Here is a 16,409-nt window from a genome sequence, read left to right on the forward strand (position 1 = left end):
GCAAGCCAACCTCTAAAAGCTGCTGTAAACATTAACTAGCAAGCCAACCTCTATAAGCTGCTGCTAAACATTAACTCGCAAGCCAACCTCTAAAAGCTGCTGTAAACATTAACTAGCAAGCCAACCTCTATAAGCTGCTGCTAAACATTAACTCGCAAGCCAACCTCTATAAGCTGCTGTAAACATTAACTAGCAAGCCAACCTCTATAAGCTGCTGTTAAACATTAACTAGCAAGCCAACCTCTAAAAGTTGCTGTTAAACATTAACTAGCAAGCTAACCTCTATAAGTTGCTGCTAAACATTAACTAGCAAGCTAACATCTATAAGTTGCTGCTAAACATTAACTAGCAAGCTAACTTCTAGAAGTTGCTGCTAAACATCAACTAGTAAGCTAATCTCCATAAGTTGCTACTAAACATCCTGTACTTAAACTAGCAAGCTATTCTCCACGAGATGTTGCTATGAAGATCGTTTTATCTTTAGGTTACAGGTTACCAATACTCAGGTAAAAGCTCCAACATACACAGTAGTGTTGAGCAGTTTCGTTTACATTAAGTAAGCACTTCCATGAATAGTTCCTAGCTTTTGGTCTCTATGAATTTGTTTTAAAGGTTTTGGATCTTTACTTCCTAAACCCAGAAGCCTTTTCTTGCAAAATCATACAGATCACTTAATGATATCGTTCAACTCAGTGTGTTACTTGATATTTCGTCTGAAAAAAAAAGGTAACTCCAGGATGGAAAAAGATATAAGGAGTAAATATAGAAATTACAGCTGCACAGGAATTTAGTTTTTGGATTTACTCCTTCAAATGAGTGTCATCCAGTAACCGAATACAAAAGTATGTTAGAGAGGATCACGTTTAAAATTAAGTACACCTTGGTCAGTAAATATGTGAATGTTATTATGTTTAATTCACTTATTAATTTATTTACATGCAACTACTTGTATTTATTTGAATGGTGCCACATCTCAAGACACTCAAGATTTCTGGATGATCTTGTTACACCATAATATGGGCCACTTTATCTTTGATAGAATTCAAAGAAGGTGAAAAAAAATCATACATAGATATTTTGATATAAAATTAGATTCGTAAAAGTGAAGCGTTTACAGTTTTGAAGATAGTATGGTATAAATTCACAGTTTACATCCAGTGTAAGATCCAAAGACGGACGTCATCCATCCATTTTGGTGGAAAGACCATTTTTCATATACCTATCTCCATTTTTGGCTTGAATAGCAGTTTAGAAGGTTGGAATTTTGCTCTTTTTTATCTCCACGTTAGTTATCCTTCTAAAGCTTATTCACTATTTTATGTAAAAGCCTAACCCTGCTTACAATTACTATCAAAGCCTTTCTTCCAATCTTACGATCAGAAACGAAGATATTCAAACTTCTACCTACTATTAACGTCGTATTCTTAGTTTACAGTTGAAGACAACAGAAGTACGTTACACCCTCTTACTAACCCCTTCCTTCTAAACTATGACTGTAGGCAGGAGAAATTCAAACATTACCCCCACTATTAACCCTTTCTTCCTAGCTTACATCTGATATAAACTTTTTCTCATTTATTTCAGATCAAAATAAAAACAACAATTATTGTTACTGACATATCTACGGACACGTACAAGGTTTAGTATCAAAGAAATATTTATTTTCGAAACGCAACTACATACTTCTTTGTAAATCAAGACTAATTTTTAAACATTTTGTAAGTTCTTACCAAAACTGACTAGCTTTTCGTGTTAGTTTTGTTTTTTCCCCCACAAGTCGTACATGCGAGATCCAAATAATCGAAGTATTCCGTTTTTTATCTCCTATACCGCATACCTATGCACCCAATAAATACAGCATAAAGTATCATAAAATATTAATTCTTCAATATGTGTAAGTTAAATACAAAAAGTGAGTAAATACTGGAACAGCCCCATTTTGGAATTATTCACAAAATTAGTGCATGGTTAAGTTTTACACCAGTATCAAGCAAAAATGTAGACTCTCAACTTACAAAATTCTAACTTAGTAACAAAATTATCACATAGTAAGCGTTTTGATTTTCGAGAATTGTTTTTTTCTATAAATCTCTCTCTTTCAACAAAAATCACAGTCCGTTTTTGTTTTTAGAAAAACAAATATCACATACAAACACTGTTATGTCATTTAAACAAAGTCGTATTTCCCTTTTAGTGCAAAATTTGTGTGAAACACACAAACATACAAGTACACATTTATACAAACTGTACACCTATAGCAACAACACGTTATTCTTTTTAAAAAAATACGAATTCTGTTAACACGTTTTTTGTTTTACATTAATAACTACTACTTTTCATTTGCAACAACATTCAACATTTAATTTTTTGTAACTCTAAATATAAACCCGATTTTAATTAAGTTTATCGAGTTTGTATTAATCATAACCAAACCACAGTATAAAATGTACATATCTAGTTATAAATTTAGTACAAACACTTAATATAACACTCGACCCTTTTAAAGAGCTCAACACTTCTGTAAACATAACAGGTTTTCATTATAAATTTCTACTTTCTTTCAGTCGCTGTAACATCTGAAAAGAATCGAATACATTTACCAATTCCTTTATTATCAGAACTGCCTTATTATCAGAACTGCCTTTAACGTGTATTATTTCAACTGAGTGAGAATATATTTCACAGATAATACCTTTAACTTAAAAATTAAGCTTTTCAGAATCGAGCATGCCGTGTATGTGTATATATGCGTGTGTGTGTGTGTGTGTGTGTGTGTGTGTGTGTGTGTGTCTGTATTTCTTAGTTCAATACTTTATTATGGATTTCTAGGATAATAATTACTCCACTTCCAAAATGGAAGATAACCCATGTTTTTCTTATTTTGTTAGGCCTATTTCAATTAGAAAAATCACTCGTATGTTAAATAACACATTTTTAATTAGAAACTGCTGAAACTGTAAAATAAATTATATATCATTTCCTCTTATTTAACTCTGTTTAATAATTTTCATCATTTAGTTGATCTTTAATTTTTTTTTTCTTACACGTAATACATTAAATATAAATACAGCATATAAGCACAAAATGATGCACCTTAAACGTTACAACATATTTTTATTTTTTATATAAATAACTTTTTATTTTGAACAAATATTTTTCGACATTGTTTAACACAACACTTAAAATAAATTCTCTACTTTTTTGCAAAACGAACTATAAATGAAATCTTACTCTATTTCAAGTGATTGCCAGTATCCATTCCTTTACTTATCATCAACTCTACGAGATTTATCTTACTCATAATTGTAAGATAATCGATTAAAAAAAACAAGCAACAAGAATGGATATTTTTGAACATTTTACTTTAATATTTTTCTATCTTTTTCTGAAGCCAAACAATTCGAGGATGCTCATTAGGTCATTATTAGTATACATTATATTGATTGTCCAAATATATTTTTTATCTCCTAAAAATTGGCAATAAAAAAAGTGCTTTAAAAATTTTGTCTGTACAGCAGTGACCTTCGCTCCAAGTTTTGTGTACTCGGTAATTAAAATTAATGACTACAAATTTTAAACATTAAATTCGTAAAGTTTTTTCCTCTTAATTTTACACTTGTTTGTGACATTAAATCCTTGAAATATGCGTAACGATAAAATATATTAAAGATTACTAAATATTACTCCCAAATAATTCATATAAATAAGCTATAAAATTACTTCTTGAAATCTTATATTTTGTTCAATAGTCATTATATAGCTAGTTTTAGTTTTTTTTTATTACTTATTATGCAATAGTTTTTTATTGTACGATTAAAAAAGTTGTGGCTAGGCTGTATGTTAAAATCATATACTTTTACCTTGAAGTTTTAGTAAACATCTTGATCAAATCCAAAATGGAAATATCCTGTATTTACACGATACAATTAACTAATTGTTACATACTTTATATATTGTTACATATACTTTAGTTTGTTTTGTTTTTGCCAATATTTAAGTATACCTAATGCAAAATTCCCCATTAAACAGTAAGACATACTTACTTTGACTTATCGGTACTTTATTTTCTAGGTCCAAAAAATTAAAATACCATTATTCAGCACTTTATTCACATTTGTGTACTTTATGTGTCAATTCTAAATTACTGGTGGAACGCTATTTTCAACTAACTTCTGAATTGCTGTTAACTCTTCCAACTTTTTTTTTTTTTTTACTTTTGAACGGCATTTCTAATAAACCTTGTTTTTTAATTTTCTAATTTTTTGGGTTCTTTGGTTTCTAACTTAATTGCCAACTTATTGAACTCTATGAACCATTTTTTTTGTACTTTTATTAACATTTTCACTTCCACCTCTGACTTCTAAAACACACAAAAAAGTACTAAACATTCACAACTTTTTTTGTTCGAATTGCGATAATTTGACTTAAAACAACCAACTTATATTTTGATTTCATTTCCTCGGTTGACAAACAGTCTTAAAAAACTTACCCTAAACTGTTATGTTTCTCTTCTATCGTACTGATTTTATGGCCCACTTATTAACAGCCCAGTATTTTACACTCGGTGGACTGGGCCCTGGTTTCGGTATGACAAGTTTTTTCTCCCTCTTTCCTCATTAAAAATTCTATTAATGATAACTCTAAACCTCTGATTTGGTTGTCTGAAATATAATATCTAATCTTGACCATATCCTTTATTTTTAAAGTACAAGAACGTTCTCCGTTTCCTTCCAATTGATAATAATACTCTTATACAATGATGAACCAAATCAGTCTTTCGCGCCTCTAAATATTAAATCGATTTTCAGTAGTAAATAAAAAACAAATATTTGATCAATATCAAAATAAGAAGAGGGGGAATCTTTTTTTTTTCTTATTGGAGTGACTACAGAACTGAACAAGAAAATTTCTTTTTCTGATACTATAGCTTTAAATTAAACTCACACTATGTAAAATGTGTCAAGTAACATTAGTTCCGAAATGTTTTCGAACTACATGAATTATGTGAATCGGTTCATTATGTTGTTTTCAACAACGTATGTTGCAGAGTAAGTTGACACATAAATGCGAGATTAGTTAAATTTCACATTTAGTACGTGATTCTTCACTAGAAATTATACAAAATATTACCCAGAATAAATGCACTTACACATATAAGTAACATGTAATTAGTAAAAATGTATTTCATTGAATAATAAATATGCCTAGAGGCTTTAGTTTCTACTGTTTCACAGATCTGGTCATACCAATAACGAACTACTTTGTTCAGTTTACTGATGCCCATTCTTGTTACACCGTTACAAGTTACTTTATGTTTCAATTAAACTCCCAGATGCAACTATTTCATAATGAGTTGGATATTCATAAAACGATCTTAAGTAAAAATCAATATTAAAACACTGATCATGTACGGTTTCGAGAATAAGAAAAGTGTTACGTAATGGTTCTGAAACGAAAGTTTTGATCAAATTCCTTCAGTTCCTTAGGGACTATTTCTCCATGGGTAACTATTTTTCAGTCTTAAAAATATCAATCCACGCATAACATTACATGTAATATTGGAATTAGTTCCTTTTTAGAGTAAACTAGCAAATTAAATTATATATTTATTACGAAAACGTTGTATTGGACGAGTTTATATATATTTGTGGGGTTTTATCAAAAACTTCTACTTGTATCTACAAACTTTTAAGCTCAAAAAGTCAACTTTAAATATGTGTGTTTCAAAGGCACCAAAGAGACTTGTCCCCCCCCCTTAACGCAAAGAAATATCAAAAGATGGCACTATCTCGAGATGGCCAGATAATTATTAGTGAATATTATAAAATAAATAACGCATTTAGAAACATTTTCACTAATTCTTCTACCATCAGGTGCGATAAATAATGTTAAGCACTATTTATCACATCCCCTATAAGTAATTTACATAATTCATACAATATATCAATAATTGCACATTGTTTTCAAAAATATAAAGCTTTAATTGCACTAAAGACTTCTTCATTGCAACTGCCTGTTTCATTTAAGTATATCTAATATTTTACACAATACACCATCTGATGGTAATATAATCGATAAAGTTATTCTTCTTAATTCTTAAATACTTAACGAAAAATATAACATCTCTTAACTCAAGTATTAAACATGCTAACTCGACTCACTCTAAATTAGTAATTTCCATTTATCTTGTACAACAGTCCTTAAAAATTGGATTCGTGTAACCAAAAAAAAAGAAAGAATGCATATCAATGACTTCATACATCGCAAAATATACTTTTAAAACTGGGGTTGTTCTCTGTGGCGTTTTTTTGGGGTACACTATGCTATCAGTAAATCAGACTACCGTTTTCTTTTGGCTACAGAATCCTATGTTACATGGGCATACTTTCATTTTACTTCATAGTTCCTTTGTTTTGTTATTTCTTATAGCACAAAAATATAAATCTACTTAGCAAAAACATATGTACAAAGCAACAATTTGCACGTGCGACTTAATCCTACAGCAAAATATAAGGCGATCAATGGACTGGAGATAGTTCTATATTATAAGTATATATATATATTAGGAACAAAACGTTTTCATATACAATTTTTTTTACATGCAACAAGAAGCATAAACTAAATTTACACGAGTGTAATCAAAATATATGAATTGTCTAAGTCCAGTTCTACCTACACCACGCAATGGTATATTCGCAATTCTTCTTCATTGTTGCAACCACTTTTTATGTCATGGAGTAGAAATGCTTCAGTACGTCTTCAGGAAGATGGTAAAAGGTTTGGCTGGCTCCGAAAGACTTCCGAAAAAGGACCAAATCCTCCACGATGACTGAATCGTCCCTCTCGGACTGGATCATCAAAGAGCTGTTAGGAACTTGGAAAACCAGCCGTTGAACTTCTGGAATGGAGTACTTGAGGTGAGATGCTTCCATTGGAAACATAAGGGGTTGGATGAGACTATATTCTTTAACTAAAGCTACCATTCTTTCCACCATCTCAAGAGAATATCTGTTCATAAAATAAAGGAGAAAATAATCTTATATGAGACTATATTCTTTAACCATAGCTACCATTTTTTCCACCATCTAAAGAAAATATCTGTTCATGAGATAAAGGAGAAAATAATATTATATGAGACTATATTCTTTAACCATAGCTACCATTCTTTCCACCATCTAAAGAAAATATCTGTTCATGAGATAAAGAAAATAATATTATATGAGACTATATTCTTTAACCATAGCTACCATTCTTTCCACCATCTCAAGAGATTATTTGTTCATGAGCTAATGGAGAAAATAATCTTATATGAGACTATATTCTTTCTACTCACATTATACTACTACTGAGAACGTCTGAGCCAGAGTTAACTATCTGGCCCAGAGCTAAATTAAATTCAAAATTAACTTGTTAATTAATTAGCACAATTCTTCATAAAAAAACTGATCTGTCATAATAAAATGGCGTAACTCGATAAACTGGTAAGTGAAAAAACAATATTTAGAACGTTAACGATATTTTCGCCAGTGCATTGTGATTCTCAGAAAACGTTCCATTACGTGTTCAGTCGTTAGCTCAATACATCCTAATCCCTCAAAACATTTCGATGAATAAAACTTGCACAATTAGACTGACTAAACCTTTTCATAATACCAATTTACGTAGGAATTGGAATCTTCTACCAAAATGACCAGGTCAAAGATTCGGGTATAGCCGTCCCTAATTTTGACTAGAGGCTAGAAGAAATGCAGTCATGCAGCACCTGCCGCTTCAGGAGTTCCTTGAACCTAATAGCGAGTTAACTTTCCTTTTATAACACGCATTAGTTGAAGATGCGAAGCATGTTCAGTGGCATAATGGCTGGATCCTCGGAATTACCGATCCGCAAACCAAAACACTAGCCATTAAAGTAAGCTAAATTCACTATTTGAAGTAGAAGAATGTTTATTTGTTGTTCGTTCTCTAAATTTCGTTCAACCTCTTTCAGGGAAACCTGCAACCTTTTCATGGTGTTCATTATTAAACTGTAATAATCTCGGAAGTATCAGCCGGTTATCATATATCAACAAAAACTAAAATTTTCGCCCAAAATGTAATTGCAGATGTTTCATATGATTTCACTTTTAAATACATGAAAAACATCATCAAAATAAGACTAGAATTTATGTCTATTTACATTGTTTTGTTTTTTTGTTGTTGTTTTATAATTACTACACAAAAAATTACATTTTAATAAATATACAAAAAAAACAGAAAAAGCCAAAAATGTTTCAGAATGTTATCCAAACAAAATTTAATAAGCGCCACCTACAAGTTGTTTCTGTACCAGAAGCAACTTCAACAGTGCTACAGTAAAACATTTGCCCATTAAATGGCATATGAAAATGTAAGGTTTGCTTGTTACGATGCAAAACTAAACAATGGTCTGGCTGCGCTGCAGCCCTCACGAATATGAAACTCCAGATTTTAGCGTTATTCTTACCACTGAGCCACTAGGAAATACGAAAACTTATATAATGAAATGTGGTGTTTTAATGTATTGAGTATCATTTTAGATCGATGACAATTTATGAACACAAAGCTACAGATTCATCGAAAATTCTGATGATACTAGAAACATAAGCACAGCTACAAACCACAGTGTTGGTGGGCTGAATGCTATACAAATTTGTTATTGTTTTTTAATTAAGATCAAGACGTAATGAATAATTAAGCAATCTTTCTTCGTGGAAATCTGTGTACAAAGGCGCGTTTGTATACAAACCAAGTTACATCCGAAAAACACAATATAGCATAGTTCTGAAACTAGAAACAAGTCGCTCATTGCAACTCAGACGAGTCTTCATAATTATAATCATTTGTTGCTTTTATTATTTCTTTCGTATAAATACGAAAAAACAAAAGTTTCGCTCAAGACTGAAGCGTAGTTGCAATCATCTCACTTCCATCGTCGAATTAATTTTGCACGGAATATCTTAAGTAAAGTTAATTTCTATTTCATTATATATATTGGGGTTTTTTTTCGTCCCTTAATCATTAAAAAAAACACAAGCTAAACAATTTCACGTATACAACAGTGATTGAAACTGTCCTTTCAAATTTCAAAATGTCCGACCAAAATGCGAATCACGGTTAACCATGTCTTATTAAACTTTCTAGAATTTAAAGTTTCGGAAAAAACCTAATGTTGAGTCATAAGTCGTTATGGATCAGGAATAAGTCAACCTGTGTAACGTTAAGTTATGTACCGTTGCCACCTATCGTTTTAATTTAGCAACAACAGGTTCGGATATTACACAGCATATGTTACATTTGCCCTCAAACATGACTATGTTAACAGTCTGAATAACTTACTATCTGAAGTATAACGACTTCCAAAGTAATAAATACAGCGCCTACGACATTTACAAAGACAGTAACTTAATCTTTATCATGGAAGAAAAGTAATTCCAACCTGCAAGTCTCATTTTTATTAAAAACAGAACTGAATTCTCTCATGACACTCATTATCAGCTTTCTATTCAAAGCAAAGAAAAATGTGCCACGATGTTACTGTTCTAAAACTTTTCACGCTGACTTTACACTTCTTTTTTAACCCTAAAATTAGCAATTTTAAACCACTCAGCTCCAGTAGAAGTCCACATGCTGCATCGTGTTGTTTTTGTCTGTAACAGCATTCAGTACAAAACTAATCCAAGAATGGGTGAATTTACCCATTTTCTAAGCAAAATATATATGGGAACAGAAACATGCAGTGAGATTAACTTCAATTTTCATGGTATTGTTTCTTTACGTTTTGTATGTGACTCGTACGTTATTAGAGACCCTGTAAACAACGAAGTCATGAAACCACAAGTAACTTATTTCATAGACAGTTTTCAAAGATGTGTTCAAAAACGCCGATGGTTACTACGTGGTTAACATCTCCTTATAAATACTTGTTTCTCAAACGTTCGCCTAGATTTGTCCTATTATGAGCTGTTATATTTACCGATTTTCATTTGATATTCACTAGTAGTTAGCAGTCTAATTCAAAGATAGATATTTAGTTCGCCAATTTTAATAAACAAGTCAAATCATTGGGAGTGAAAACTGTTGTTTCTGTTTGCAGCAAAAAAGAACAACAGGTCTAATACAGGCAACACAGTTTAAAGAGTTAAATAAAAAGCACACACACAAAGTAAATAGATCAGAAGTGTTTGTTTTTTTTTTAATGCAGTGTCGTATTATTACATGTGTGATTATTACAATAATACTGGTGAACTCGTGTGTGACCAGGATTACAAGGTGGGTTCGGGGGTCGGCTGAGCTCCCTATTTTTGTGATGTAAAAATATTGATGTAAAAAAAAATAAATAAATATATATATATGTATTTAACGTCTTCTACATTCTACTGATGAAGCAAGACAGAATGGCTTTCTATACCTCTCCAAGACAGGCTCCAGATACTGACTGACTGCTTGAAAGCGTGTTTCAGTGTACCAAATTCCTTTATATTACTGAAACTCTTTGCCACACTGACACTAAGTTCATGTTCGGCATCTGTTCTCCGCCGGTTCAATAATTACCTAAGCTCCAGCTTTAATACATAATCATTATGACACTGCTATCAACGTTGAAATTGTATGTAGGTTACTTATGAAAAGGCATCCCAGAAAATGGAGCATGCTAACAGTTGTCATACATGTATGTATATGATAGCCAATGATTGAAATAGTTAATATACTATTGCGTACAGAGTTGTTTAAATTAGTAATATAACTTAATAACTACTCTGTATGTAGATAGTACAGCACTTTACTATAATAAAACATACATATTTATGCTAATTTAAGTCTAGCTTCCCATGCAGTGTTGCAACAGAATGATAATTTGTTGACTTATAATTGGATGATTGTGGATTTTATGTGAACAGCCACGAAATTGTTTAAGCTATATTTCATGCAACATTGCTTCCATATTTAATCTCCTAGTACCCATTTTTTACAAAATTTTCTAGGGGGCATGCCCCCAGAACCCCATCCCCCCCTTCATTAGACATTCTGCTACCATTAGTTAGAGAGCTATTGATAGAAGTCATTTATGACAAAACAAACTATTTTTGACGGTTTAAAATTTATTAGTACTACAAAGGATTATCTAAGCTCATATTACTTAGTGAAAGCTGAAAAGTGTGAGTACTTAGTCAACAGAAGCGGAAAATCTGCAACGCGAGATTAACTTTAGCTTTGTCTTCCTGCAACATAGATTAGTCATGGCTTTATCTTCCTGCAACGCGAGATTAACCATTGATTTGCTTTTCTGTAACGCGAAACTAGCTATAGCTTTGTCTTTCCCGAAACACTTCGTTATGGAATATAAAACAAGACAAAATAGAAGAAACAAACACCAGATACTATTAAGGAAACTAAGGTTAATGAATACAGTTAAGTTTATCTTAATACGTGAAACTCACCCGGGTTTATTACAGATATCCTCCTCTTCTTCCAAGACCTCCGGGTACAACATCCAGCTGATGGAGATGGTGGAGTGAGGGAATCGAGTTCGACAGAGAGTAAGAAACGTCCAGGCGTCCACCGGAGAAGCTAGGGTAATGCCTGGACCAGACAGAATTTCAGCATCCAAAACTAATGGTCCCCTCAACTGAAGTAAAAGTATTATATGACGATAAAAAAAATGAACCAACATAACGAAATACACAAATATGCAATACAGTATTTACTCATTTTTCTTTGGTGTTGTTTTATACAAAAACTACATCAAAAGATTGCGAGGAAAACCATACAGTACACTGAGAAGATGAAAGTGAAAACAGCTTGTATTAACTATTCTACTACAATGTCATTACCATTACTGGTGTACAAATGAAGTAGGTAGTGATTCGCCATTCGTTATTATCTGTAATGATATAAATGTATTTCGATAATTCAAAACAAAAGCGAAGTATTACTCAAACAGTAACCAGTAGAGACATCGACCTTATTAACATGAGTATTTACGTGTAATATTCTCCGCCCACTTCCGTTAGGTTCTGCACCGGAAGTTTAGACCCAGTTAAAATGAAGCCTAAATGAGAGCTACATTTCAAGTGCTTTTTTCTACGAATAAAAGTCGCTTGCATTCGGCGTGAGCACTGTTTGCAATGGTTAGGTGTTTAAAAGTCTAAGAAAAATTTAATTTGATGTTGATATTTTCATAAATCGTGAAGTATAAAGTATATACCATCAAGTAATCAAAGAACAACGTTGGGTAATTTCTTACCGCTGCCATTGTTATAACTTTAACAGCCATTATATTTTTAAAAATTACAAATACGGGAGAGCGGATTTACAGTTTGTTTTGTTGTTTTTTTTAGTTTGACCTCCATATTTAGTGTGTGACTGCAAATACGTGGTATACAACATCTTGTGTGGCAATGTACTGTATGCTAAAAAATATAAACCTTATAAAATAAGAAACCGAAATACCCAGAGCGCTTCCAAAAGCAAGGTCTACCTTCCAAAATTTTTATAGTATTACCGAAAAGCTACGCGTTCACAGGCGATGAGCTAAACGCGTGAACCTAGAAAAGCTACGCGTTCACAGGTGATGAGCTAAGCGCGTGAACCTAGTAACTGACAGTTCGATTTATTTGATTCAGTTTAGTTTAGGAGTCGATTCAAAAGGTTCATTCGTTTGATTCAATGCACTTGGGTACGAAGGGTTATTTGAGCAGAAAATGATTAGATGTATAGTCTAAAGCTAGTTGTCTGGGTAGTTGTGCTTCTTAAAAGTTGGCAAAAGATCATATTTTATGAAAAATCCTGGAAGGATAAAGGTGAATAAATAAAAATTAGATCATCTAAACACTAAAACTTTCGTGTATACTTGTTGTACAGTGGAAAAAACAGTAGTGATGATGATGATGATGATGATAATTGTTATTATCATTATTTGTTATTATTTATACATATCATTATCACTCTGATGTGTATTTTGTGTGTAGATTTGAGTTGGAAATTCCAGAACGATTATCATACCGTATTCAAGAGTCTTTGAATCATTTCACGAGTTCATATTATTAGGCTGGTTACTTCTGTCACGTAATTTGTTGATAGAATGAATCAATAGAATCTGTTTAAACGGGACTCTTAGTTTGATTCTCATGATTCACCATAATGGGTCGTTCAAAACGAACGTATTCACGAACGGTATGTCTCAGTATGAAACCTTTCAACAAAATAGAACACTTGCGGACATCGTGCCAATGAAGACCCACTAAGAGTTAAACTGTTCCTTTAATTTAAACTTAGCACACAATAACCTTATTCGTAACAATACCAAGCTTGGTAAAATAGGCTTAGAATACAATCAGATAGGTTCTCCCGTGTATTTAAAAACAAAAACGTTAGTATTTAACCAAGGATCTTAAATTATCCAACATTTGCCTTTCTTACACATAAAGTACAGACACGAAGGAAAAAGTATGACAGGATAGAGTTTGTAATAAATTAATGAAACTTTTGTATTTACATTATGGAAAAATTCGATATTCCTAGAAACATAGTATTACATATTCTGACATTTACTATCACTGGAAGTTTACAACACTCGTAATTCAGCACTGTAACAATATTTGTTTTGGTATGATAGTATGGTAATCCAATTTCTTCATTTCCGATAAATAGAACTGAACTCGTGACCTCTCGCACATCAAACGATTGCTCTACCAACTAAACTAAAGGGTTACTTCATAAGGACTTGCTAGTAAGGCACTTTGTAACATCTCAAAGTACCACAGTAGTAGTTAAAGCCACAGCTGAGCCTTACTGTAGCTTTTAAATCAGCTGTAAAGGAACTAATTTATTGTCAGAAATAGAATTGGTTTTGATTGGTAAACAATGTCAGCTTTGGTTATTTACCTCATATGCACATAGTCTATTTTAATTTTCAATTTGGTTAATTATCCAGCGTAACACATAATTCCTTCATACGGCAAAATTTACGACAATCAGTTTAAACTTTTAAAGTACCAAATGATCGCAATAACTACTTAAGTGTCAAAACGTTAAGTTTTGTAATTAACAAGTGAAGGATACTATGGTCTAAATCAGTGCTTCACAACTGGGTGAATGGTTTACTCAGTGGTTAACGAGATAAGAATCAGGGTGAATGAGAATGATGGGCTGAATTACAGGGTGAATGAGTATTATCAATTATACGAGTAAAAAAAGTCATTAGTTATTATTATTTATTCTAGTTGTAGTTTGATAAATACATTTGTTTTATGTTGTATTCATTCTAGTTGTAGTTTGATGTATATTTAAGTCATAATAAAGAATTTTAAATTTTAATTTACTACTTTTTTGTCGTTTTTCGAACTTGGGTGAGTGAGCTGTTGTGAAAAACTTATAGGGATGAATGATATTGAAAAATGTTGAGAAGCACTAAACTAAATCACCGAAAGGTAAAAAAAAATATCTCAAATCCCATCAAAGTGAATACAGCTTAATACGTTTGGTCGAAAATTACAATGTAAAGACGTCATCAGTTTCAAGTTTCTGAAAAGACATTTTGTTTTAAGGTATACGAGTCGATTCCACCGATAATCTAATCCGTATGAATTACCCTAGGATCACAAATGAGTGTGGCAGTTGTGAAACATTATATGTTATCAACATGGACACTAGTTCTTTTTTTTTTCCTTCCATTTTCAAGTAATCACGCAACGCATATCTGATCAATATTCTTAAGTAACGTAACCAACATTTAATAAAATATATTTTTTGGTTCATACTCTAATAATTAAAAGGTAGGGTGCATCACCATGCATGCAAGTACTGTGTATAAAACAAAATAAAATATTTCAAAACGTATGTCTTAATGATAAACTGATGAACATCGCCTGAGCTCCTACGTTAAAAATTCTAAAAGGCGGGCATTTCGCAAAATAGAACAAAGTTGACTAGTTATTAATGGAGTGGTATTAGAATCGGTACTTCAAAACGAGCTTATTTTTTAACATACTCAAGTAACCAACAAAAGATCTATTCATCAGGGACCGTCTTACACTGAATCAACACAGACTTGTTTACGAGAGAAAGCAGCTCATAAATGAAACCATTTACGAGTGACATACAGCTTTTATTACAGTTTGTCTGGGTCTAGTCTGATAATTCGTTATATTTCGTTCAAACGGGTCGAATTTTTATTAACCTTGTCAGAAACATTTTTACATCATTAATTTAGCACAAAAAAACAATATTTATAAATATACGGAACACTGGGATTAATGTAAGGATACTTTTTATACATTAGATTAATAAATATCATAGACCACCGTACCTGGTCAGCAACACATGCTAATACCCTACATGCGGGCTCAACGACCTCCGTCGAACGAAAAATTAATCTAATTCCTTTGTTATTGAGACGTAAAACCTCTTGTAACCACTCCTCTAAGGTAAGATCGTTGCCATTAGTAGCTGATGACCGACCCATCACAGGAACAGGAAAACGACTTCTGTTTGACATACAAACATCAGATTCCAACATCATCACACACGCTGAAACAGCAGAGTTAACTTTCAGTCAATAATGTCTCAATGGAAGATTAATAAATGTATCTTCTTTTTTTTAATGGTTAAACAAACCTAGTAAAATAAATGAAAATAGTAGAGAAATCATTTTTACAAAATCTCATCTTTATTAATGTTGTTTAATACAAATCGTAAACATTATTTTGTAGTCCCATAAGTTTGACTAACATGAAAATTAAAATGTTCTTTAAACAGAAATTTTCGTATACTTTCATACATTTATCGGATTGTAGAGAGAGAGTGTGTGTCAGATTATTTTTGCGCCAAACTTAACCTGTTTATATCAAAATGTAGAATTTTGTAAAGTTGTAACATTCATTATTCTTACAGTGCAAATTTTATTCCCCGAGTTTAAACATTAACGGAAAACATCCCGATGGATTTATTGATATAACAAAGTATACCAATCTCCTTTAAACAAGTTTTATCAGATTCCCAGTGAAGCTTGGGAGAGGAGAGAAACTTACTCGTAAAAACCCAAACATGTCATTCAGCACATTCAAGAAGTTTAGACGATTCACTTAAATCGTTTATAAATTTACAATTAAAATTTATAGACTAGAAGTCACTTGCTAAAATCTCTTAATTGTAACAGGTACATTTTTCTTTCAACACAGGTAGCTAGTTCATCCTTTCAGCATTGACGATAACTACTAGGCCTAAACTGCGAGTTTAAAAGTTAGTAATTATCCAGTAACGTTTAAAACTTTATAACTTCTTCCTAAGTTATCCAGTTATTTCTTATTCCATCACTGCTAGTTATTTTCACTTCCATCGAACTTGCTCATTTGGCTAACACTTCTTTCTCAGATCATACATTGCACAACCCA

At 32.0% G+C, this 16,409-nt stretch overlaps 1 protein-coding gene across 2 annotated transcripts in view; it reads right to left on the reverse strand.

The window, feature by feature from the left end:
* Positions 1–6,251: 6,251 nt before the first annotated feature.
* The window catches only part of LOC111085285 (protein FAM151B-like), a 13,151-nt gene continuing 2,993 nt past the window's right edge, over positions 6,252–16,409 (reverse strand). For both annotated transcript variants that reach the window (XM_022383142.1, XM_022383141.1), the window contains exons 3-5: positions 15,326–15,546; positions 11,457–11,644; positions 6,252–7,008 (exon numbers count right to left, since the gene is read on the reverse strand). In XM_022383142.1, the coding sequence (XP_022238850.1) occupies positions 6,726–7,008; positions 11,457–11,644; positions 15,326–15,546 (692 nt within the window). In that variant the 3' untranslated portion in view covers positions 6,252–6,725. The remainder of the gene's footprint in view (positions 7,009–11,456; positions 11,645–15,325; positions 15,547–16,409) is intronic.

The sequence above is a fragment of the Limulus polyphemus genome, unplaced genomic scaffold, assembly GCF_000517525.1.
Source record: "Limulus polyphemus unplaced genomic scaffold, Limulus_polyphemus-2.1.2 Scaffold310, whole genome shotgun sequence".
Classification (NCBI taxonomy): Eukaryota; Metazoa; Arthropoda; class Merostomata; order Xiphosura; family Limulidae; genus Limulus; species Limulus polyphemus.